The sequence below is a fragment of the Aedes albopictus genome, chromosome 3 (assembly GCF_035046485.1).
Source record: "Aedes albopictus strain Foshan chromosome 3, AalbF5, whole genome shotgun sequence".
Classification (NCBI taxonomy): Eukaryota; Metazoa; Arthropoda; class Insecta; order Diptera; family Culicidae; genus Aedes; species Aedes albopictus.
The window spans coordinates 203,259,871-203,286,934 of record NC_085138.1 but is presented as its reverse complement, the minus strand read 5'-3'; the positions used below and the strand labels follow the sequence as shown (position 1 = coordinate 203,286,934).

Here is a 27,064-nt window from a genome sequence, read left to right as displayed (position 1 = left end):
TCTGAAACATGCCGCTTGGCAGCCCACTTTTCATTATTTTCCAGGAATTTGAACCTTATAACAATGAAACGTGATTTAGATTATTTTGGCCACTTCCAGAACTTACTGGGAACCCAGCGGAACCTAAAATAGAGGACGCTTGCATTTTTTCTCAAAAATATGTCACGCGGCAGCTAATTCTTCATGGTTTTCTGTGGAAGGACTCTTACAATTGTGAAACGGGTCATTGACCATTTTGGCCACTTACGGACACTTTCGTCACTTCCAGGGTGGCCTGGCGGAACCTGTAATAGAGCATATTTGCAATTTTACTCCGAAACATACCGAGCGACAACTCATTATTCATGATTTTTCGTGAATATAACACTTTATAACTATCAAAAGGGTCATTTACCGATTGGGCCACTTCCGTTACTTCCGGGGTGCTCTTGCGGATCCTGTAGTAGAAGTCATTTGCAATTTTACCCCGAAAAATGGCGCGAGGCAACTCATTCTGCATAATTGTCCGTGAATAGGTCTCTCATAACTATAAAAAGGAGCATTGACTATTTTGGCTATTCTGGAACGGCCGTGGTTAAAGAACGTGATTATCACGCGAGGACCTGGGATTCCCACTCCTTATAAACTCACAAAATGTTTGCCCTGGCGGAAGCTGCATATTGCATTTTTACTCAAAAACATACCGATTGACAGCTCCAGTCTCATTCTTCATGAATAACTGAAAATGATCATGAATTTTAAAATGCCAAATGGATTGCCAAATTATCAGCAAATTTTATATGTCATGAATTGCTTAATTAGCATTTCCCGAGTAGATGAGAATTGAAAAATAATGGCAAGTTTTACCATTCAAACAAAATTACTAAATGGCTAAAATTATCATTGATTTGTTTGAAATAAGTGACAAAAGGGCAACAATAATAACTGACATTGTTCGATTAAATTACTACAGAATGTCAAATTTTGACATTACAAAGTAGACAAACTATCACAAAACCGAATTAATGTCATTAATTAAGTATAACGCATCTATTAAGGGAGCGTTTACCCTAGTGTCAAACAGATGTTGTTTCTAGAGTTCCTTCCTTGTAAATATTTGACGCTGTGTACTTATAACCTTATTCAGCTTTGAAGCTGCCTCACTGACAACTGTAAAAACAGTGTTGAATCGGGCGTCCTCAGAGTCTCGAACAGAAACAACATGCACTGAAGTTTTTTTTACGACGGCATTGCATGAATTTGTATATTGTTAGGCAAGTACAATGATACACTATGCCCAGGGAGCCGGGAAAATGTTCCCGACCGGATCGGGAATCGATTCCGCCGTCTCCGGATTGGCGATCCATAGCCTTAACCACTAGGCTAACTGGAGACCCCAACATTGCGCATATACTCTCTTTTTCTTTCTAAACTTTTGTTTCGATCAAAATATTTTACATTTCGAAACAGGTTTTGTACCTTCTTCAACATCTGTTCATTGCTTGTGTGGAGAGTTAGCATAGTTAAAATTCATAAATAAAAACAAATCTGTTCATTATACAGAGGGAGTGAAAGAGTTTCTACATCGTATGGTTGCGTAGAACACCATAGAGACAAATGGAATTAGATGCAATAATTTTCAGAATATTATTGTAATCCCATTAATGTTGGGTTAACTACTCACTACTTGTTTCAATAGTGGAACCATTATCAAAAAACCAAAATACTATTGCTTTACAACTATTTAAATGTAAACTAATTTGCAGAAATTCTCATCGTAAGTACCAGCCATGTTTTTCTGTTCAACTTTCACTTCCGGGGATGAACCAGCCTCGGGCTGATTTTTTCCATAATAAAGAGCTAATAATAATAAAAATCTAATCTTCACTTCCAACAGAACAAAATAGTGCCGTAATCGAATATCAAAAAAACATTGATCGTTTTTTTCGATCTTTCTTTGATAGCTTCCTTGCACAAGTGAATGTTGTATGCTTTTTATTTTTAAAACAAGTAATGGCTAGTAATGGCCCTCTAAGTACATCCGAAACTTTTAAAGATGTTTAAATAGGATTTTTATCTTAATTTTTGGTTTTATTGATTTCACCTAAGTGAACAATGTTCGTTCGTGTCAATAACATCCTTACTTACTAAATTCGGGGTCTCTGATTTCAAATATGTTGTTCAAACTCTTACAAGTTACCTATGTACTTTTTAAGTTATTTTAGGATTAAAACTCTCTAAACCACGGTAAACGCAACGTTATTGCAAGACAGTGCTGAAACAATTTGATTACATTCAAGTTTAATCGTTCTTAACTATGCTTTGTTGAGGAGAAGTATTAGTATTTACTAGTTAATTGCATAATTTTTAAGTTTTTGGGTGTTACATACTCCAAAAATGTTCATTTTGAAAAACCGGGAAAAGATGAAAAATCATACCGGGAAAAAGACGGGAATTTCCAAAACGAAAAATTAGTGGCCACCCTGAGACTTCAAGTTTTGGCATTAAGCTAGAACAATCATTTTTTATCTTCCACTTTGGGAAATCAAGGGACGGTCTATCATACAAGCTAGGTGTTTTGTGCTTAGCTAGTATTTCTAGTGACAATTCATTTAATTATCACGGAATCGTTTCTAAATGGATGAGTGCCCCGATTGACTGAAATCAAACATGATTGGATCAAAAATGATTGAAAAAATATGTTGCTTATTATTCAAATGAATGATATCAAATTTTACCGCATTGGTTTATAAGAATAAATTGGAAGTTTAAGGATGAACTCCAGATTAGGATGCATTCATCTTATCTAGGATCCCGTTTACCTAGTGATTAATTCTGTGAATTAAAATCTAGGATATTCACTTGAAGTTTAATAATACATAGTCATATAACTTGATAATAGTAATCCAACTGTATCCTACTATGTATTTTTTTTTGTTTTTTTTTTCACTCCTTCCACAGACCGGTTACAGTTATGGATTCGGTTTCGTGAACTTCCTGTCCGAAGATGCGGCACAACGCGCAATCAGATGTTTGAATGGCTACTCCGTTCGGAATAAGCGATTAAAGGTTTCATATGCAAGGCCACAAAGCGACGACATCAAGGAAACAAATCTTTATATCACAAATCTTCCACGAACAATAACTGACGAACAGTTAGACATTATTTTTGGTAAATATGGTACCATAGTACAAAAGAACATCTTGCGAGATAAACTGACTGGCTTTCCGCGAGGCGTTGCGTTCGTGAGGTTGGTAAATGGATTATATACTTTAAAAGAAGAGTTCACATAGATTTTTTTTTTGTTTTTTTTTTTTAAGGTTCAATAAGAGAGAAGAAGCCCAGGAGGCGATATCAGCGTTGAACAATGTAATACCACAAGGTGGTACACAACCGCTGATCGTTCGAGTGGCGGAGGATCATGGACGGGCAAAGGCTGCTCTCTACGTTCCTTCATATAACTCAATAGTACATAACAACCGAGGTAGAGTACGAATGCGTAATAATCCTTATTAAATCAAAACAGAATCTACAGTAAATGCTTATGCTCATGATTTTCCCATTTTTCAAAGTTGAAGCTTGATTTTACTTTACCTTGGTTATTATCAGTACAGAATTCGAAATACGTTTCATTTATGTTACGAAATCGATTTGAAATATTTTAAGTTAGGTTTAGCTACACTATTCTTCAACATCAACCAATTAATTTTCAATTGAAACACTTTAAGTTGGTAGCATAAAAAGAGAAAAAAATAAAGCAAGGATTATTTTACTTATTATTTGTGAGATTGTTCAAGAATCCTTAATTTATGTTTGAGTCATTTAAATGCATGTTATGAATGTGACAAAAATTGCAATTGCTGTGCTTTTCCTGATCAACATCATTATCAACTTCATTCATACATAGCTGTACAATAGCTTCAATATAGATTATTCCTCCTTGTGGTTCCTGAATTTCATAAATGGGACACTTTATTAACAAAATAAGGTCAAAAATGATCAATTTAGTGTGTCAGATGTGCTTTAAATGGAAATGTAATGCTGTATATGATTAGTAGATCTTCATTGAGTGCAAGATTGCACTCTCTACAGATTTAAATGCTGTACGATATCATGATGCAATAGAAATTTAGTGACTCTGAGTCAACCTACATGAATACTATGATTCTAATCGAAAAGTTTGAAATAATATTCTATCAACCCTATGTCCTTAGCCATAGCAAAATAGATGTAGTTCGACGTCCTAAAATTGATGAATAAATTTGATAGTCATTACAGATCAAAACATAGAGAAGTTTTTTTTCTAACGTAGTGGTACAGAATTCCTTTTAACACTCGGGCTTTATGGGTAACATTATGATCACCAAACGCTTGGTATTTCAATTGATTGTACTCCTGTCAATATTTTGCAGCTAGGGCGACAAAGGGTAGGGTCTGGGACCATTTGGGCAGGAGCACCTATTTTGGGCACTTGCCGCTATAACTCAGTCAATTATGAACCGATCGACTTGATTTTTGAGACATGATCAGATACGCACAGTATCTATCAATGATCAAAAATTCAAGTCAATCGGTTCGAAATTGACTGAGTTATAGCAGCAAGTGCCCAAAATAGGTGCTGCTGCCCAAATGGTCCCAGACCCTATTTTCAACAGATTTGTTCTCTTCGTCATGAGGGGTATTTGTCAGCCAAATTGTTTAAAACTTGGTCATATAGTTCAGCTTGATTGGGAACCTTTGCCAATTTCTATAGGATTAAAAAAAACCAAGACATAGAGAACAAAACGGCCGAAAAAACGTAAGTTTTCCTATTTCCAATTATATGGAATGTCTTTTGCTTTATTCATGGTTGAGTTTTCGTGCCGGTATGATCACCTTCAAACGATTAAACATATACCTTCACTTATTAACTTTCAAATTACATTCAAAGATTCCCCGTTTTCATGACTTGGTCAACACCTCTCAGAAATGTCAAATTATATCACCTTTTCGGCTTATGCAGACGTTCGGTATGTATGTTGATGGCATTGATGGCACAGATTTCCCAAATAGAGGAGAACGTGCCTCTGGAGCCGACCTATTGATGTTTTGAACTGTAACTTCGGAGACTTATGGGGCTGCTCCGCAGCCACAGTGGCTCCCAATTACTCCCGGGACAAGCTCAGTAGCATGAGACCCCTCGAGCTGGGTCTCAGGGCCGGCATGCTACTCGGTAATCGGAGGGGCTTCGCGGACAACGTATGAAAAACCAAGGAACTTTCACATTTTTAAAACAATTTATTGAAATCCTAGTGTAAAGTGTGGGTGTTGTTCTGGGTTATAAAGTGTATTAATTTGTTAAGTGTGGCCTAATCTAGATCGTACCGGTACATACCGCTGCCGTGGGTTTTTGTGGGTGCGATGGCCGACACAGTGACTTGGATCCTACTGTGCGGCCGGAACTCTCGCCGGAGTGGCGAATGATGGCGGTGTTTCGGCCCGGTACTTGGCCGACGGGACCAGCAGGCGTTGCTGGAAATGATCGGGTGGCAGGCGTCTTCCCTCGTGGGCACAATCGGCCGGCCGTGGCATGGCCACCTTGGACGACCGAGAGGGGAACTCCTCCTTAACTATTAAGGCCGACGGCCTGAGGAGATCGTCCTGAACGGACGATGGCGAATCCTTGGCTATTAGGCTCGGAAGCCATATTGACTTCCGAGCCGCCGTGTGTTGACCGTTCTTTTAAAACGGATACGAGGTCCTAAATCGGATTATATTGGTCCGTCAGGTTTGTTAAAAGGATTTTGTTCGACCTAATTACCTGAACGGAGGCAACTCCCTTGCCCAGCCCCTACTAAGGGGGGGGGGGGGGGGGCGGTAATAATAGTTGCACTGCACTTTTCAACAATCTTCACACATGGACGCCTGTTTTCTTTCTGACCAAATCTTCCAAAATTGAAGATGGCAGCGCCCATCGGTTCTCATCTATTTGCCTTTCCCTCTTAGCGACTGCCATCTTAGCACCCTTCTTGTACGAGCTCTCAATCTCCCTATGTAACGTTTTATTATCAACAGCGGTACGGTTACTCGCTAGGGTGTGCCTTCTGGTTTATTTATTATTTAAAAACGTGAATTTTCTCAAAGACAAACACTCATACACAAGAAAATCTAAAAATTGGAACCAACCGGTTACAGAACATACGAAGACCTGATGCGATGAATAAATAGCATTAAATCGATATTTACAGCTTCATATATGTATTTTGTCAAAACAGCATTCTGTTCCAGTGTACGATCCTTATGCCCGTAAACTGTTGCTTTCATCTTTCAATTACCGTCAATCTTATCTTACGATATTTTGACACAAGAAAAAGTTTTGATTTCCGCTGGGGTTTTCAGATCGTGCGCGGTGCACCGCGACCGCGTAGCCCTGACAAGTGCACCACGACACTTCAGAAAATTCTTGCATACTCAAATTGACCTGTTTAATAAAAAGTAATTCGAAATCATTAGAACAAGGGGTCCTTGGGTAAACTATTGAAAGGTGCTCCAAGGGATTCAGAGTAGAATTGTTCTCACGCCGGCCTGAATCCAGCAAAAGCTCTCGCAGATATTCGCGAAGAATCATGAAACAAGTCTACGAAAACTCTTCTCATAAGTATAATGTTCCCGAACTCGTAATGAATGTTAACCCTAAAAGGGATACCTGGAGTCCATTGGACCCCAGGCGCCTTTCAGAGCTCGTCTTTGATGGAACACACTCAGCGAGGTGACGAAACTGAGACCATGAAGGTATCCCTTTCACGAAATTCTCAATGAATTCGCTAAAAAATCTCAGCAGAAATCGTACCTATATTTCTGAGGCCTTGAGAGAAGGAATTTATCACTACTCATAAATCGGTTGACCTGGAAATCTACTGTCAACGTATTTATGATTTTCAAAGCATCTTCGCCTGGATTGACAAACGCGCTTGGAGGGAATTTATCAAAAATCTTGGCAGTAATACGCCAAAGTTCTGACAATAAAACTTGCAAGTATTTTTCAAATATCAAGTAAAAGTCTTTGGAAAACGTCTATCAAAAATCATACAGGGGTCATCAAAAGTCGAGGTTCTCATTTTGATTCCTTGAAAACAAAATGCCACTATTTTGGAAGGAATTTTACTGTGAAACTTTTCAGGATTTCACTCAGCATTCATAAAGATCTTGTTTGCTTTGTTTTAGAAATGTTCTCAGCAATAAATATTCCAAGTCGATCGAATAACTGTGTTTTTTTTTGACAAATTTAAAATTCCTCTATTTAACAATAATAAAAATGTGCACCGCAATTTATTTCCAAAAATGCATCGCGATTCAAAGGGTCTGAAAACCCCGTCCATAAGAGATTTTTATGATATTATTTCATAAGACATCTTATGAAATATTTTTGCGCAATATAAAAAAAACTTCGCAACCCGGAATCGAACCAGGGACGTCGAGTGCTTTACTCACGCTCTAATTAAATTCTTAAGAAATGTTAGCTTCAGTGTAGATCATTATCTTGTTCACTCTATTGTGTAGAGTTATTTATTTAAACTATAACAAAGAGTTTGTATTTTAAAATTAGATTAATTCAACTTTTTTTTGTTAGTTGGAGCTGAAAAATGTTGCAAATCACTCCGTTTAGCGGTATCCTACGTTGGTCCGTAAAGATGCTCTCGTCCTTATTTCTGAATATTTCGACTCGTAGCACAAACCCTCTGCAGGATTAATAATTAAGCTGCTGGTAAAATTTACGCGTTTAGCCGTTCAACACAATAGTTCAATTCCCTTGTGCTTCTTCTTTATGGCTCTAAGCTCCCACTAAAACTTGTCCTACAGGGGATAGACAAAATGATCGGGACAGGTAAAATTTTCACTTTTCAGAAAAAATGTTCAACTAGCTGTAACTTTTTGAAAAGTGCATCCAATATTTTCAATATTATACTGTAAGTTTATCAATTAGTTGTGTATCAGTGGTTCAAATTTGGAAAAGTTCGGGCCATTCTTCACGAAGTTATAGATTCTTGAAAAAGGTAAAATTATCCGATAGCTGTTATATCTCCGGATTCAATGAACCGATTGCAACGAAATTTTGACCATTCATGACTTATATAATAAGCTCTGGAAAACATTTGACTTAACTTGAAATTTTTAACAAGAGATAAAGTTATAGTAATTTTATTTTTTTGTAGATTTTTTAGTAAATTGTCTATTTTTATTATGCATTCTATTATTACTCCTTCAATTTATTGGCGGCTATGTTGTTACTTTTCTTCAAAACACATTTATATATAAGTCAATTAGAGGGAAATTAAATTAACAGTAATTTGCAGCTTGTATTTTGAAACGATGTTGATATTTTGGGTAAATTGGTGTTTTATTAGAAAAATAATCTAATCGTTATAATTTTCTTACGTGTTAAGAATTATAAGTTAAGTCAATGATTTATCATAGCTTATCAAAAAAGTCAGAAATGGTGAAAATTGCATTGCATTTGGTTCATTGAATCCGGAGATATAACAGCTCAAAATAGGCTATGAGAATATTTGACTTTTCGAAAAGTTACAGCTAGTTGAACATTTTGTTTTTGAAGAGTGGAAATTTTACCTGTCCCGATCATTTTGTCTATCCCCTCACAGATCGAAAAAAGAGTGTAAAATTCTATGACATATGATGCACATAATTGGAGCGTGGGATATCACAGAAGTTTACATGACATATCATGTAAAATTCATGAAATATCATGTAAACTTCCATTATATGTCATGTAATTCAGCATGACTTTGAGTTTTTACATGACATATAACGTAAATTTACATGATATATTATGTAAACCATCATAACACTAAGTTTACATTACCAAAATTAAGTTTACACGACGTGTAAATGTCATTATTTTTATCTGTGCTGTACATCTCTTCAACATAGTGTTTCTTTAGAGCACTGCGACTTTTATTAATGCAATTACATGAATTCGTATATTGTGCTGCTAAGCACAATGATACACTATGCCCAGGAAGTCGACCGGAATGAGGATCGAATCCACCGTCTCCGGATTGGCGAACCATACACAGATAAAAATAATGAGATTTATACGTCATGTAAACTTCAGTTTAGTCATGTAAACTTAGTGTTACATGATATATCATGTAAATTTGTGTTATATGTCATGCAAACACACAGTCAAGCTGAATTACATGATATTTTATAACTATCATGTAAACGTCTGTGATATCCCAATATGTCACCTAATATTACACTCTTTTCTTCGGTCTGTGTAGCTTTAACCACTAAGCTAACTGGAAACGTCTTCCTTCTGCTTTTCCAAGCGGCGTTTTTTTCTCCCGGAAGAGACAGACCTGTTACTTCTGCATCAGCTCCTAATGTTTCACGCAGGATCCCGTGCTGGATCACGATCGCCGGTACGCTGCATGCGTTTCCACTCTGTACTCCTCGTCGTTCCTTCGACGCCGTTCCACGTAAATGATGGTTCTCTTGACTGCGTTATTGATAACTGCTTTAAGTGTATTTCAGCAGTCCTCAGTAAGGCCCTCACCGAGCTCTCCCTTGTTCCGCAAGCTTTAGATTCTGTGCATGTGCAACAGCGTTATCCGGTTGCGATTTGCTACTGCAGTGTTCTTCCGGATCTCGCCGGGGACTGCGTCAAGGTGACGGACTCTGATACCTACTCTTCAACATCACTCTGAAAGGTGTAAAGCGACGAGTCGGACTCAACAGCCGGAGTATGATTTGCAAGAAATCCGGTCAAGCACACAAGCTTTGCAGACGACATGCAGAGCTGTACACCCAACTAAAACTCGAAACGGCAAAGTTCGGACTGATGTTGAATGCGTCAAAAACAAAGTTCATGCTTGTAAGCGAAGCCGATCACGACAGGATTAGTCAAGGAAGTAACATCACGATAGATGGAGATATCCAAGGCCGTGCGCAGAGAAAGAGGGAGATTTAGGGGGTTTAAACCGACCCCACAGTGGTCCAGATTTGAAAATACCTGGCAAAAATTACAAAATCATAGAAATCCGATAATGTTAGCCTAAATGTACAGGGGATAGACAAAATGATCGGGACAGGCAAAATTTTCCCTTCTCAAAAAAATTTCAAATAGTTGTAACATTTTAAAAAGGGCATCAAATATTCTCAAACTTACACTGTAAGTCGATCAACTAGTTGTTTATCAGTGGACAAAATTTGGAAAAGATTGGACTATTCTGCACGAAGTTATAAAGATTCTAAAAAAAGTGTAATTATCCGATAGCCAACTTTGAGCTGTTATATCTCCGGATTCAATAAACCTAATAAACCTAATGCAATGAAATTTTGACCATTTATGACTTATATAATGAGCTTTGAAAAACTTTTGACTTAACTTTACATTCTTAACACGGAAGAAAATTATAACGATTAGATTATTTTTCTAATAAAACACCAAATTTCCTTAAATTTCAAGATCGTTTCAAAATTCAAGATGCTAATTATAGTTCATTTAAATTTTCTCTGATTGTCTTGAATACAGATATATTTTGAAAGAAAGTAACAACATAGGCGGCAATTCATTGGAAATGTAATGGAATGCATATTAAAAATAGACCAATTTACTAAAAAATCATAAAATTAATGAAATCGCTATAGCTTTTTCTTTTGTTAATAATTTCAAGTTGAGTCAAACGTTTTACAGAGCTCATTATGTAAATCATAATTGGTCAAAATTTCGTGTCATTCAGTTCATTGAATTCGGAGATATAACAGCTCAAAGTTGGCTATCGAATAATTCTATCCTTTTCTAAAATACTCATAACTTCGTGCAGAATAGCCCGATCTTTTCCAAATTTTGTCCACTGACACACAACTAGTTGATCAACATATAGTGAAAATTTGAGAACATTGATGCAGTTTTCGAAAAGTTACGGCTAAATGGACATTTTTTGAAAAGTGAAAATTTTGCCTTTCCCGATAATTTTGTCTATCCCCTGTATGTATTGGAACATGATTTGGCTTTTAATTTCATATTTGGGACATTTTCAGAATATATCGATTTGTTCGAACGAAATCCGAACAAAATAACTGTGTTATACATTTTAACTATATAAATATCATCATGGCGTTAAAGCTGTGGCAGCTATTGGCAGCTGCATTTTTCCATAATCAATTCTACATACTTAAACGAGCATTTGAGCGGAATATGCCCGAGGGGAGCAGTGGAGAGCGATTTGTAAGACACTTTGAAGTCAAAGTGCAAGAATTTTTCGTACTAATGACTTGTAATGTCAATTTTGGAGCAAAAAGTGTTATTTTAATCTCTCGATCCGTTGTAGATGCCTGATATACAACATAAGAACTTCCGTATACACTTTTGAAATAATTGAAATTACGAGTATTAACAACCTTTTGTGGAAGTTGAGCTCGTTTGTGTCCTTTATCAGAAATTTAGTATTGTTTCTATCAGCAATTCAGTGCTGTTAGAAGATACAAAATCAATATTTTCATTTTTTTTTAATGCTAGTCAATGCTCCTGATATTTTAGATGAATGTTTGACATACATTAACCCATCATAGACATGTTGTGGAGCCTCGTACTAGGGTCGGTGCGGTTATGTTCACCTAGCTTCTAATCGCGCCATGCTAGGAGTGAGGGTTCGATTCCCGCTCTGGGCGATGAAACCTTTTCGTGATAATAGTTTCGTCACCGTATCCACTGATGCATGCTCCGTGTGTCCCTTGTCTAGTGTTGAGTTTCATTCAGTCTGTGCAGCCTCTGGCTGAAGACGGTGTCCGTAACTTTTTATTATAGACATGTTCGAAAATTTACTTTCTGCCAGCTTTTCTTAAAACGGGACCTCCCCCCCTTCTGCGCACGGGCCTGGGGATATCTTCGAGGTAGTATGAGAATTTATCTACCTCGGATCCATAATGACGATTGACAACAATCATTAGTTGAAGACGTGCCTACTATGGGGGCTCCAGAAGAAACTGTGGTCAAAAAATATTCACCCCGCACCCAATGTTGCTATTTTTTCACCGATTACTTGCTCATCAAAGCTCATCATTAGCATGGGTCATAGAGGTCGTTTTTTTCAGATCAAGGTTTTTTTGACTCCATTTCGGGTACTGAGTGACTGTACAAAATTTGAGCGCGATCAGTCATGCCTACACTTTGCGCATCGCGATTGAAATTTGTATGGGAAAACTCATTTTTTTTTGCAATTTCCTTATAAAAGAATAAAATTATTCTGAAAGTATGTAACCGATCATGTAAAAGTATAGCCGATGTCCTGAAAAACTTTGCCGAAGACCGTGAAGCGATCCGAGTCTTGTAACAAAAGTTATAACCTACTGATCGCCTGAGTGTGCTTATCTTTTAACATGCAAAGGAATAACATCCATAATAAAAGTTATAACCTACTGATCGCCTGAGTGTGCTTATCTTTTAACATGCAAAGGAATCCATAATAAAATCTCAATTTTTGGCCTGACTTTCGAAGAGTGTATCTTTTTCCACATACATTGGATCGCTTTGCGACCTCCGACAAAGTTTTTCGACACATCTTGGGCTATACTTGAACTCTAGCGGTAATATTGTATAGGACAATTTTGAGCAACTTTCAAGGAAAATACGAAAAAGTATGTTTTTCAATGTAAAATCTCATACAAACTTCAATCGCGATGCGCAAAATGTAGGATAAACCAATCATGCCCAAATTTTGCACATTTAGGACCTCGAAGGGCATCTTAAAAACTTTGATCTGATTGAATCTCATCAATTTTAAATTTTCTCATCATTTGTATTTTAAGCACGCGCGATTATGCCGTGCTTTAATCATCGATGAGCAGGAGCAAAGATATGGGAAGAAAACATAATGGCAAGCGCAAACAACTGTGTGAGCGTCTGCTTGTGTCGCAGCGCGCTCGTGTGTTCGGGTCGGCCATACCGAATGGATTGGATAGACACGGTTTGGCCCGAACGCTTGCGGTGTACACAGATAAAGCATTCGAATATACCGACACAAACGTGCACGCATACGAAGCCAACTATGTCTCGTGATGAGCATATTCAGCGATGAAAAGAACGGCTTGACTGCGGCTTGATAATTAGGGAAAAGAGCCCAAAATGCCAAAATGGGGTAAAATGGCGAACTCATAAAATCATTAATGAATCGGACTTGACCATTGCTTCTAGAAGCCACTTTACCCTACCTACCAACATAGCTGATCGGTGTCGAACCCAATCGTGTGCTATTCGTACGGGCGGTTGCACAGATGCTGCGGTGGAAACAGACTTTTCGCTCGCTGTTGACAACGACTCAAGGTTTCTCGCCTATGTTTTCACAAAATAGCAAAGTTGCCCGCACCTAACGTACCATGCACAAAACGCTAATAAGACGGGTAATTCTCTTCGTACTCGATACATAGCCCATCCTCAAAGAGGATCTGGAAGCACTCGAGCAACACGATTGACACAAGAAGGTATGGATGTTTCGTTATCTAGCGAATATTAGGCGTAACCCGACGTCTCCGCTAGATAGAAATGTCTTGCCATTTTTTTAAAAGTTCCTGAACCGGTCGGGAATCCTGAAAACTCGTGTGCCTACCGCCGGCTATCCACTCTGGTTCATTCACACTGATAGCGCCTACCATTCAAACTGTTTGAAAGTCCGAACTGTTCTGATCACTGGTATGGAACGCCAGCCTGGACAAAAAAAAACCTGCTCCAACAGCTTCTTGGCGGTGTCCAGAAGACAGATTGAACTGTAAGGATCGCCGCCAGATATTATGGCCTTCTCCATTTCTCCGGAAATTCGCCTCGTCCCAAGCACCTTTGCAAAGCCATATCATCCAAGCCCGCTGCCTTGTTCACTCTGAGCGCCCTCGCTATTGCGATGAGTTCTTCGTTTGTCTCGCGGAAAACTCGCCCTTGGCCAACTTGGCCACATACAATAGAAGCCTCTACAACATCTCAGGAGAACGCTCCGGCGGTGCCATTGAGTCTTCCGTTTTGACCATAACTACTCTGTAAGCATCGCTTCAGGGAATCCTATTGGCAGAGATTTTCAAAGTACGACCGTTTTCGCGCCCTAGTCTCCTAGTTTAAAGCCAATTTAGCCGTTTCCCTTTGCTCTGCTAAACCATCATCGGTGTGAGCTCTTTGCATCCTTCTTCTAGCTTTTATCGGTTAGTCCTTCATACTTAAGGACAATCGTCTTAAAATTACAGTTCAATATTGCATCAGAACCTCAAATGCACAAATCTGAAGAAGCAGTCCACAAACAATAGTGCATTTTTAATTTTGTCCTTGCTCATTTCAGGCCAAACATTTCAATAGGTCCTATCTGCATTTGAGAGGCTCTCTTTGTTCACTTTCTCTTTAGACATGTTTGGCCTGATTTGTAACATGCTTAAAATAAGAAAATCAGGTTCGTTGGTTTGTTTGTTTGCGAGATTTGTGCGCTTGAAATCGCGAGTAGATGCAAAAGTCGGCGATTGACGGCCATATTGGGATTCTAACGATCTTGTCCTTAACACTGAACCGAATCATCAGATAATCATCATGCCTCCAGTTTGAGTTAAAGTTTAGACCCGAACTCCAATAATAGGGCACATCGATTGTAGACTATATATGCGTCATCATCAAGAACCATCTCGGCAGAAGTCCTATTTTGGGCACTTTTCTGCTTTAACTCAGCCAATTCTGAACCAATTGACACAATTTTTGGAACGCGATGAGATACGTGTAGTATCTAGCCGTGTACGAAATTTCAAGTCAATTGGTTTGGAATTGACTGAGTTATGGCGAAGAGTGCCCAAAATACCGGCCGCTGCCCAACTGGTTCGCTACCCTAGTAGCAAGTGAATGTAACTCTTTGCAAATGAATGATCCCATCCCTGCCGTCAGCATCACGTTAATGATGTGTTCAAAAAGCGAGATATTTTCAACGTGTTGTACAAAATATAGCAGCGCGATCGCTCGAGGGTTAAATATTCATTGTCTATAGGTGAATTTGACGGAAGCTAACGATCACTCTTTTCTCTGGTAGCAGGAATGAGAACCCTATGAAAAGAGTGACTCCGCCAAAATTTGCCATGGCGCAGCATAGGCAAAGTATATTTTTTTCACTTTTTCATATCGAATTCCGCATCGTAGAGAAACAAACGAGCACTTTTTGGAAAAAAAAAATAATTCACTTTCAGATGCGCTTGGATCCGGTAGATACTTACGAATTAACGTGATAAATTTGAGGAGCTCTTGCTATGCCTCCGACGGGCGACCTTTCGGATTTTTTGTCAGCTGGGCAATCCGGTGTCTGTCGGCGTGGGCATCAAGAATGATTAACCGTGTTATTTGGTGAAAACACTCCGCTTTTGACAACGAATACGTTTTCACCCTTCCTCGCTTTATCAAACCAACCTCCCGTACGAATAGCACACGAACAGACTCGACGCTGATCAGTATTGTTGGCTGCTCCTTTTCGCCGTTGAGCTGTTGCGTTCCAGCCAAGCCTGTCTTTTCATCGCTTTTGATGCTTTTCGATCAACTTATCGCGAAGCATCGTAAGCTGGAAACGTTATTGGTCTGGTGTCGGTACATGCGAATGTTGCTTCTGTGTGCGTGTCGAACGTTCGTGACGTAGCTTCTGAAACCAACCCATTCGGTGTTGTTCGGCTATTCGGGTGAGCATGTGGCAGCACTGACAGATGTGTGCAAAATCGTTTGTTAGTTACATCATGTTCGTTTTACCACCTCTTTGCCTCTGGTCATCGCTGAGCAGTGTATAGTTCAATCGCAAGCGATAAAAATACAATTGATAAGTTGATTGAGGATTCGTGAGGTGATAATTTGCATAATTGAGAATGATGATAATGAAAGCCATTACCAATAGAAAATAGCAACTACCAAGACAAAATATTAGTTAATTTTGAAGACGAAAAATTGAATTTTTGATGTAAACAAACGATTTTCTCCTAATTACACTTAAAGCCTCTACAATTGAGGGTCATTCGAATTCTTCCATTTAGTTGCAAATTTTGCCATTTGGGTACATCCGGGTTTGCTTACGGATGTCTTTGTGTGCAAAGTAGGTGCTGCTGATGACCGTCTCCCTTGCCGTACCTTGATTGAATGCAAAAAGTCCTCTCTACCGATCTGTTGTATTAGTGTAATATTAGTGTTGTCGAGATACTCATAGGACGCGTTCTTCGTGTCAACGGCCTAAACGAAGTATTGGCGACGCGACGGAATCCACTGCTCTAAATACACGTTCAGATACTCAAACCATCTACAGTTCACGAGCCAAAACACTCGGTCGACTAGGTTCATTGAAGTCCTGTCACTTTTCAATAAATGTCCATCATAAGAATTTGCGTTTCACTTGCAGGTTCTTCCCGACTAGAAGAATCTAACAAAAATATAACATAAATTTAACAAACCATGATATGTATAACTCATTGTGATATAATCATGTTTAACATCTTTGGTGTTTAAAAATATTATAACTCAATTGTATCATATTGTGTTATAAATGCTGTTCAATAACTCATTGTGAATTAATTTAGTTTTGATTCCTTGACATTCAGAACATCATTTTACACAATTGTATCAAAATATGATAGAAACTAGTTTTCTTGAAGCTAAAATTAATATCATATTGTGTTAGAATTTTGATCTGATTATAACAAAATAGGTTATTATTTTGATTAGACCGGTGTACTTTTTGTTACGATTTTAGTTATTTTAACATCATCCTGCATCTAGTTTATAACATAATGAGTTATAGAAAAATTTCATAACATCATAACACAATGTGTTATAAACTTGTTATTTTTTTCTAGTCGGGTTATTATGCTTATTACCGATCTGAAAACCTCCTATTCGAACGCGTATTCGAGTCTATTATCATATTTGGGTCCATAATGTTTGCACAATGAACTTACTAGTTCTTAAGTTGATCGGGCACCAATGAATTCAAAAATGCTAAGATGCGAAGGTGGAAACCCCTATGATCCCTGTGTGTAACATTAAGAGAGATATATGTACTAGGGTATTGGTTCCCTTCTTAAGCATGTGACTCCCATTTTCATCCTACGAAAAACAAAGGATTGAAGCGCTGTTTGTTTTGTTTCTTATTTTTGTATTTTTTGTTAGAAGTGAGCACCCATGAAAACCAAAAGAAAGGAATCAATCGGTGCCGTAATCGCTTGTTTTCGAATAGGATGAGTATGGGAGCGTGAGATTACTGATGGCACACATACCCTACCATACGTCCAATTGCAAGTTTTTGTGTAGGGAGATCTTCAATTCCGAAAAAACGCCAAATGAAGTTACCTGCGCATTGATTTGTTAAATTAGTTAGTCTGAAAGGCTTTGTTAGATTACTAGACTAAATTTATTACTCCTTTTAGCGCTTCAAAGCCCTTAAAATGCTTCCGTCCTACTGTAGATGATGTAGTGTAGAGAAGATCAATACCCCACTGCCCTTTCCTTTCATCTCAGAAGCCTAGCCTAAGCACCTCCACTAGTGGGTAGTTGTCCATAATCAATCGTAATGCTATGTTAAAGTTATGTTATTTTCTTTCTCTACTTGCGTTTGCCGGTGACCGTATAGCTGACGGATTGGATTTTAACAACCGGAAAAAAATCGATGCGTATCCATACTGATATTTAAGGTATTATTAGGCGTTAGAAACAGTTCCGTGACGAGCTAGACGAAATGGAAATCTTTTTATCGAATAGTACATTTCAAAAATGACTACGAAAATCGTCATGGGTATCATTATAACGGACATCGGTAGTTTGTAGTACGGAATTCAGATACCTAATTATATACATACCAAATCCATAGTTTTATATAATCGAACTTATTTAGACTATATGAAACCGTGATTCCTGAAGTGTATTTACCATGTGTAGGTTAAGGTCTTTGAACAGAATGAATGCCCAGAACTACTTGTAAATTCCTACAGTTACTTCCAGTTACGATTAGCACAACGATCATTTATGTTTGTTTTACATTCAATACATTACCGTTCTACATGAAATAATTCCATGTTACAAAAGGTTTATGTAGAACATGGAATAATTATGTATAGAACTGCAGCATAGCATATTGAACGATCTGATAAAAATGATAAGGGTTGCGTTACTTTTATCCTAACATCATTACTCGAATGCTGTTTCCTCAAATGACACTTTTTCCCAAATGATCCATTGCTTTGAGTCATGTACTTTTTTTTTTATTCTACAGGTGTTTCTTTCAAGTAATATTCTGCAGTTCCACCAATAATTGTCACATGTTATATGGGAATTTCATATAACATGGGAATCCCGTATAATCTGGGACAATTATGCGTAGAATGGCAGTATTGCTCCCTTGAGTTTTAACCAAAACTGTTGAATGGTGCCCATAAGGACTTCCTTGCTAAAGGATTCTTTGAACAACATAATCCTCAGAACCATGTATACAGCTTCTTAGTATTTTGGCAACACCCGTTTTTGTCTACTTCCGATTTTGGCAACATATTTTTAACAATTTTGCCAACACCCGATTTTGGCAACATTTTTATCGATTTTGGCAACACCAATTTTTGACAAAAAGTGTTTACCGATAAGTCGTCTTAAATACATATTTGAGGTTTTCTTTTCTTAAAAAAAATCAAAATTGATCAAGTTTTCCAAAAACGACAATTCAACAAATTATGAAGTAGGGTCTTGTAGCATTTGGGCAGGTGTACCTATTTTGGGCACTTGCTGCTATAACTAAGTCAATTTCGAACCGATTGATTTGAATTTCTGTATAGAGTTAGGCACGTACAGTATCTTACTCTGTATAAAAAATCAAATCAATCGGTTTGAAATTGACTTAGTTATAGCGGCATTGCCCAAAATAGGTACACCTGCCCAAATGGTACAAGACCCTAATTTGTGAACGTCACCTACGGGGATCGTTTAATAACTTGTAAATAGTCCATATCTATATATATAAAAATGCAGTGGCATACGTGGGACCGCGCATAACTTGCGAACGGATGGTCCGATTCGGGTCGTTTGAGTTTTGTTCTGTTAGTTTTCACCCAAGGAAGGTTTATGAGACAAAAAACATGGAAAAATAGAGAGTTTTTTAAAAATCGGGTTTTCGTGCATTTTGAACGGGGACTTGGACTTGACTAGGGACTTGAAACGTCAAAAAACGCAGTAGGCAAGACAAAGTTTGCCGGGTACAGCTAGTTTATAATATAAGCCAAAATGACGCATAAAAGTTGAAAATATTTCACTTTTTTCCAATTTTGGCAAAATGGCAAAAACATAAAATGTATTTCGTGTTGTCAAAATCGGTATGAAACTGTATTTTGAGTCAAACGATAATGTAAAGTGTAAGATGTTTTTTTGGGAAAACTGTTATTCGGGATGCTGAATTTCGGGAAAAAGTAGCACAATTTTTGCAAGCATTCTCATGAATCAAAATACATATAATCATCGAGCTGTAGTCATAAGCCAAAAACAAAACAAATATCAGTAATGGATAGTTTCCCAAGCGATTACATGATTACAAAACAGTTGCGGCAGCGCTTGTAAGGGTTGCGCAGTAAGTCACAGTGGCTTCTGTGCAACCATTAGAATAACTAGCCACAGAAGTCCAATGTCGCGACTGTTCGTGTGACTAACATCTAGTTTGCCACGCCCTTACAGCGTCAGTAGCGGTACTAGAAGTGTCAAATAAATTTTGTTTACCAAAACAAAAGGTCCTCTACAAGATGGACACATAAAAATAGTCAACTCTTGCTATTTAAGTCATTAACATAATTGAAAGGGAAAAGTGACTACAGCGCCATTGGAGTTCTAGTGTATTTCTATTGTGCAACCCTTACATGCGCTGCCATAACTATTTTGTAACTATGTGTGTTGCTTGGGTTAAAATGAATCAAAAACAGTAACACATGTGTTTTTTTTTACAATGTTTTATCATTGAATTATGCAATTTTAGCGAAAAAAATGTCGGCAAATTTATTATTTTGATCCTGTACCGACTTTTCAAACCCTTTAAGCCGAATACCCTCTTCGAATGAGTATACACACGATTTTGCACGTGTCCTATTCTTGGATAACTCAATCAATTTTGAACCAATTTGCATAAAATTGTGTACATGGATAAATGGTTAATACTATTCTTCTACAAAAAAAATCAAGTCAATAGGTTCAATATTTACAGCAAAAGTACGACCCGTATAAAAAAGATCGGGTCTAATCAGTTTTGTAATTTTTAATTCCGACTCCACTTGTGATCTTTCTCAGTATCAGTAATCCACTGCACTGTGTGTGTTATATTAGTATTAGCATTAGAGGTTGGATTTTTTTTTGTATCCAAATAGTTTATTCATTTGCTCGACTGTTTAACTAAAAACTTTACAGAGCCGATATCTTGTCGAATAGGGTAGTGGACGTATTTTGGCCTTGGGTAGGTATTCTGGCCCACCTTGGGAATTTTATTACATTTATCATATACTTAATCTTTAAGAAGTCTTGGCAAATTATCATTAGAAATTTCAATAATCCTTTGCCAAGATTTTGTAGAGACACTCCTCGAACTCCAGCGTGCATATGATCGAGGCCAAGCTCCGCGGGGAACCTTTCTCGGATCACGCGTTGCACTTTCCCAAACTTTTCCAGCTTAAAATACAAACACTCATCGGTAATTTTCGGTGGCAAATACACGAATGTATCGCATGTTCACGTCCGGGATAGACACCGGCACTTCTTTTCATTACCCATTTGAATAGCCAAATCTTCTAGGCTTTATGTTCTTTCACAACGACTCCTCCGTGGCATCTCGCGACACGAACTTCACGAAAAAATACTGTTTTATATGTATGCTGTTTTCTTCTGCAGCAAGTCCGTCTCCAGCCTCTTCAAAATATTCGCAATTTCCACCAGGAAGACCGTGGTCTACCCGTCGGGAAGCGGAACTGCACCGTATTAACGAATATTTCGCTCATTTCAATCATTTTTGGTGCGACACCACCAAGGCCTGAAGTACACAGGGTCAAACATTTTAAAGGAAAGAACTCAAAAAAAACAACATCAGTTTGACACTAATAAAAATTCGATCGAGTCAAACAGAATGTTTGAGCATTGGTTTCTTCAAATTCCTGTGTGGTAGTGGTTTGTGTTCAGATTTCCTGTGTTAAACATCTTTTGTTCTCACGTACAGGGGGTGGCCAGAATGTTTGGGATAGGAAACTTTTTTTCTCCCACAAAAAAATTCAACATGCTGCAACTTTTCATAGAGTGCATCAAAAAATCTCAAATTTTGACTGTTTATCAACCTGTCATTGGTACAAATTTGGGCTTGATTAAATAGTTTTTTCGCGAAGTTAGAACCGTTCGGGTAAAACACTATTTTTAGACAACTCATTTTTCAGCTGTCATATCTCGGAAACCAGTGAACCAAATCGAATGATTTTTTAACGTTTATCAACAATATATTGATACTTAATACAAACGTTATAATATTTTCTCACGGCGAGTTAATTTATACCGGGTTGAAATTTTTACCCATATAAAAGAAAATAAATCAAATTTACAATACCACACAAAAATTACTAAATTTATTCTACCTTTGATCTAAATAGGCTCTAATAATCTGATTAAAGATAACTTGAGAACAGAAGTGGAAAATCTTTGGACAGCAACACTAAAATTTATTGACATTGACGTAAAAAAATTACATTTTTTTGAGAAAAATCCAAAAAGTGTCAATCTGTGATAACTTTTTTCAACGTTCAAAAAGTATCTATGTTTTAACAGTTTGTGAAGCATTTGTATATTGTTAGTGTACGTTCAAAATTTCATTCAATTTGGTTCATTGGTTTCCGAGATATGGCAGCTCAAAAATGAGTTGTCTAAAAAATAGTGTTTTACCCGAACGGTTCTAACTTTGCGAAATAATAATAAATCGAGCCCAAATTTGTACCAATGATGCACATATAATAGGTGGACAAACAGTCAAAATTTGAGATTTTTTGATGCACTCTATGAAAAGTTATACCATGTTAAACTTTTTTGTGAGAGAAAAAAAGTTGCCTATCCCAAACATTTTGGCCATCCCCTGTATATGGAGAGGCTTGCAGTAGGTTTCGTAAGACATTTTTTGGACAACTCAATGATCGACCGACAAACAAAGCAAAGCGTTAAACGGTCAGAAAGCAGAATTAAAAGGTACAAAACTGATTACACTCATTCAAAATATTAGTTTGATTTTTTTCCCAACTAAGTTCGATATTTTGTTAATGAATTGTTTTTGAATTTTAAATCTTTGAACACCTTTTGTTTACTACAGGCTTGTTTATCTAATATTTCTCCCATCATACACGCGCTTTGTATAATACTTTCAGCATGATGTTGTTGTAAGTGAGTTTCATTATCACACAATTAAAAATGATAAATTAGCAATAAACAGAATTGCCTAACGGCCTAAGCCTTTGTACGCACGAAGCCATCAATATCCAGATCACAGAAAAACAGACGTAACACTGGTAATTTCCATCGTAAACCAATTTAACGATCGATTAAAAAAAATGATTTGCTAAATGCCCACCCGTGGCACTCGCATCGTTTTTGTACGAGCTTGACGTTTGTCCACTACCGCTACCTAGTTGATAGTTGGCCAAACTATGTGCTTTTAGCATTGGGCGAATATGTTTCCGTGACTACATATGATTTGAATCGGAAAATGTTCGAAGTGTTACGTCTGTTTGTCTGTGTACAGATATTTGTTGACCGACTAGAACATCCATGGATATTTTTCAAAAAAAATATTTTGCAGTTCATAAAACAAAGGAACATCTCTTTGTTATCGAAGACTTTGATAGTTTTTATCATTGCTATTTTTAGATATTAACTATTGCTAGTTTCTGCCGTATATTATAGTACGCAATATTTTGCTGAAAAACAATTTGCTTACAGCAACACGACTCTCGCATCCACATAGTCATTCAAAAAAAAAGTTATTTTCAACCGCACCGCTGTACGCGGCTATGATTGGACAGCGCTCTGCTTGATTTTCGGTGATACGTCCAGTGCAAGAATGGGTGGATAGCGGAATCAATATCTGCTAACAACGATCTGTTGCGTGGGATAAATCTTCAGGCATCTTTCGAGGATCTACGGAGGGATCTGTCAAGGATATTGCACACTCAAAATAAAGTACCATATTCATCTATTCTATTTTCGGTAACAGTTTTTTTTTGTATCTGTATTAACGAGATTTTTAGCCCTAGGCTAGTTCATCTCGGGACCCACGCTTTATTTCCCTTCCGAAGGAAGAACTCACATTTTGTGAGTTTGTCGGGAGTGGGAGTGGGTAAAAGTTCAAATAACCGAATGTTCAGTAAAACATGACCGAAATTCGGCGAAAAATTACCGAACTTTCGGTAAACTGTACTAAATCATCGGTAATGTTTACCGAACGTTCGGTAAAACAGTGCTAAATTTCGGTAATCCAAACTTTTACCGAAAAAATGACTCCTTAATAAGTGTGTGCACATAATCTATCAGATATAAAATACCTCAGGCGTCGATGGTCATCACAATGGTAGTTAATATAAAATTAAAATCAACTACTGTTGAAGCTCCTGAAGTACACTGACACTACGAGCAATAAAAAAAGTAAAATATATGGCAATGTAAAAAAAAGTCGTCGACGCCCACTTCTATTTTCGAGATCTTGACGCTTTTTTCCTTTCTTGCTTTTATCACAATATACAAAAAAAGGACGGATCCTTTAATATTTTCTGTTAATTTTTCGTTGGTTTGTATCTCATGGAAACTGTTAGTTATTAAAAAAAAAACAAATACTTCAAAATTTATTGTAATCTAATAAAAAAGATATTAAAAAGTGCATTTCATAAATAAGACATTTCCAAATAATCTAAAAAAGAGATGGCAAAATTTTATTCGTATTATCAAGTTTAGATTTAAATTTTATTGTTCACATCATACGCATTTATAACTTGCTGCTCTGCGTTGGATATAATTTTTCCTTATAATTCTATTTATGTATTTTGTGTTAAATGCATGGTTAAATACAAATTTCCGCTCAATTCTCTGATTACATTATGTATTTTTAGCAATTCTTCCACGGCAAAACTCGATGAAGTATAACGACAGATCTAGCGGGCTAATGAAATCACATCATTCGCTAATTTTTTACTAGCTTTAACCTTCAGACGATGCTGTGCATATATCGATGAACCCTTTCTATAGTTGGTTTAGTTAAAAACTCTAATGGTTGCAAAATTCGCGTTGTTCATGATATAAATATAACATTTCTTTACCCGTCGCCGTAAAAAATAAATCAAACAAATTACACACAAGCGACAGTAAGAACAAACAAACCAGGTTAGTTAATTAAATAAGTAGTAAACAAGTTACGCCTCTATTCAGCTAGCAAAATCAAAACTTTGATCCGCTCTCCTCCGTCAGTAGTTATAAAAAAAATCCCATAAAATAGACTAAGAAAAATTCAAAACCGCCGGCGCTTCCAACTTAACATCAACATTTTCGCAAGCAGACAGCATTTATCGCACTTATAAAAACAGTTGTTTTTTTATATTTTAGCTTGTTAAAAATAGTAGATAATAATTTATTTTTGAAGCCATAACAAAACATTACTCTATCGTTATTTTGATATTTGTTTTGTATTAGCTCGTTTGACCACTTAAATTACGGAAGTGACTGTAAACCGTTCACTGCGATGTGATTTTTTCAATATAAGACATAAATAATCATACCTCATCATTCCCTCTTCTCCTACTAAAAATGAACATAAAAATATATGAAAAGAAAACGAATTAGAACATCGTAGTTAAAAATCTATAACGAAAAAAAAATGAGAGCCTATATTGCAATAGTTTTATTAAAATCGAATCAGAGTCTGAAGACACATGAAAACACTGTACATTCGTATGAATTGACCCTATAAATGACTACTGTATTGAGAAATTTACGTGTCTTGTATTCCATATTCTTACAAAACAAAACAAAAATGCTACATAGTATATTTATGAATTTTAGCGTTTCCTACCACATCAATATCCTATATATTTATATTTATCGTGTGTTCGACATGTAAAACCAAAGTTGAAAAGAGTGTTAGAAAAAGATGATTATTGAAAGATTAGCAAATAAAATGATAATTTACGTTAGTTTCCGGTGATGACTGATTGCCGTCATGAAAAGTTTTTGAAGAACGAACTGTAGTTGACTTTGAGTAAATATATGGTTCAAACAGTGAGAGAACCAACTGTACAGTTCATAAATTGATACCACTTTTTGATTGATTGATACTTTTCTGTTTTACAAGTTTTTAGATCAATTCTCAAGGATGAATTAAGATAACACATTTGTTTTTTTTTATGGTCATAAATTTATCAGAAATCTAAGTTATACTCTAAATTGATTGAATGCAAATATTTTCAAAAAATAATACAAGGAATTCATATTTTATAAAACAATCTAAAAACATTGTTTTAGAAAAGTTTATTCTGAATTAAAAAACCTGAAATGATCAGCTGAATACTGTGCCTATCAACTGATATAGCCACTCTGGAACACCTACCACAGGTGCCGCCGCGGTCCCCTTGGAGCCACTTCTGATTTACAACCGAAACAAGTCGTACGACGTATATCTTGAATGACTGTGAATTATGCATATGTTTTCATAAACTTGATTCATGATTCCAGTGTATTGCGCGTTTCGCCGCGCCGTAGATTCTCGCGCAAAAATGTGCAAAATCACTCATAGATCGTCGCCAGTACATCAAATCATATTTGTGTCTTCCTCAATAAATGCGGAAATCACCCAAGGATTAACCGCGCAGAACATACCGGATCGATAAAATGCAATTGCGCACATCTATTAGCGTTTTCGGATAGCTTTGCGCGATTTTTTTTTTTTTTTTTTTTTTGATACGGATAATACATGCTTCATAATACAGCCATTCCATAGAAAAACGATATAGTGCAACTCCGATTGTCGTGAAACTTGGCGGGTTCGAAGTTCTTCGAATAAAATTAGACCCGTATTTTTTCTATTTCGTCATTAGGGTGTTTCCTTTTTTTTGATAGATTGAAAAAAAAAACAGTGTGATTATTAGGCGCTGTCCATATGCTTCGTATTTTGGGTAATCTCAGATTTTGCGCAAACACCTAAAAACTGTACACCTTTCGTCAAAGCGGGTTTCCTGGACTGCGCTGTTCATGACTGTACCGTAAACGGAAAGATCTAGAAGTGTCTACAGAAGCATATGTTTTCTCAATAAAAGCAACACGAGGGCCCTACCATCCCAGTATAGTGTATGAAGGTTTGAAAAGGATCGGTCATCTAGGTAATTTTCTACAGCGTTGCAATTGCGTTCTACGTGATGCAGTTTGAGACACCCTTTAGAAAAACACGTTAATGTTTAGAACCGCGTCAATAGTGATCAACGGAACTCCTCGAGATGCTTCAAAGTCTTTGGCGTTGGTAGTTGATCACATCCTCGTGGCGATCCGGATGAGGGCACTCATCCGGATGAGGGCACTGCAGTGCACTGCTTAGACGTGTCTAATGACCATAGTGATTTGCAGAACACATTACGATTCAGGGACCGTGTCGGATGTGTCGGATAGTCCACATAGACCACAAAGATATGTCAGCAGATTCCTTTGGAATAAACGCTCTGGAAAGATACACCCTAAAACAAAAGTACACAGCGAATGAGTAACTTGCGAAAAGACAAAGAATTTTTCACTCATATTAGCGTACGACTGGATCAACATAAAAAATGTATGAAATTCAAATAACTCAACGTACATATGTACAGATGGGTAAATTATTGGTCAAATTGGGAAAAAATCCACAGCTCAGGTGAGATTTGAACTCACGACCCTTATTCGCTAGACAAGTGCTTTACCAACTAAGCTACCGAGCCAATTAATGACCCGGCAACTTAGTTGTCATAAGGTTCAATTCTAATCTCATCGATCTATATCATCTCCCCCTAAACCGCAAATATAACCATCTCTGTTGTACATATGTA

The 27,064-nt window shown here is 37.1% G+C and overlaps 1 protein-coding gene across 4 annotated transcripts in view; it reads left to right on the top strand.

The window, feature by feature from the left end:
- The window catches only part of LOC109404970 (protein sex-lethal), a 53,929-nt gene extending 26,865 nt beyond the window's left edge, over window positions 1-27,064 (top strand). For 2 of the 4 annotated variants that reach the window (XM_062858626.1, XM_062858627.1), the window contains exons 4-6: window positions 2,941-3,230; window positions 3,301-3,464; window positions 24,113-27,064. In XM_062858626.1, coding sequence (XP_062714610.1) covers window positions 2,941-3,230; window positions 3,301-3,464; window positions 24,113-24,198 — 540 coding nt within the window. In that variant the 3' untranslated portion in view covers window positions 24,199-27,064. Of the gene's footprint in view, window positions 1-2,940; window positions 3,231-3,300; window positions 4,275-17,595; window positions 18,388-24,112 lie in introns of those variants that run through there. The other 2 variants (XM_062858628.1, XM_019677953.4) reach the window with 2 other exon arrangements.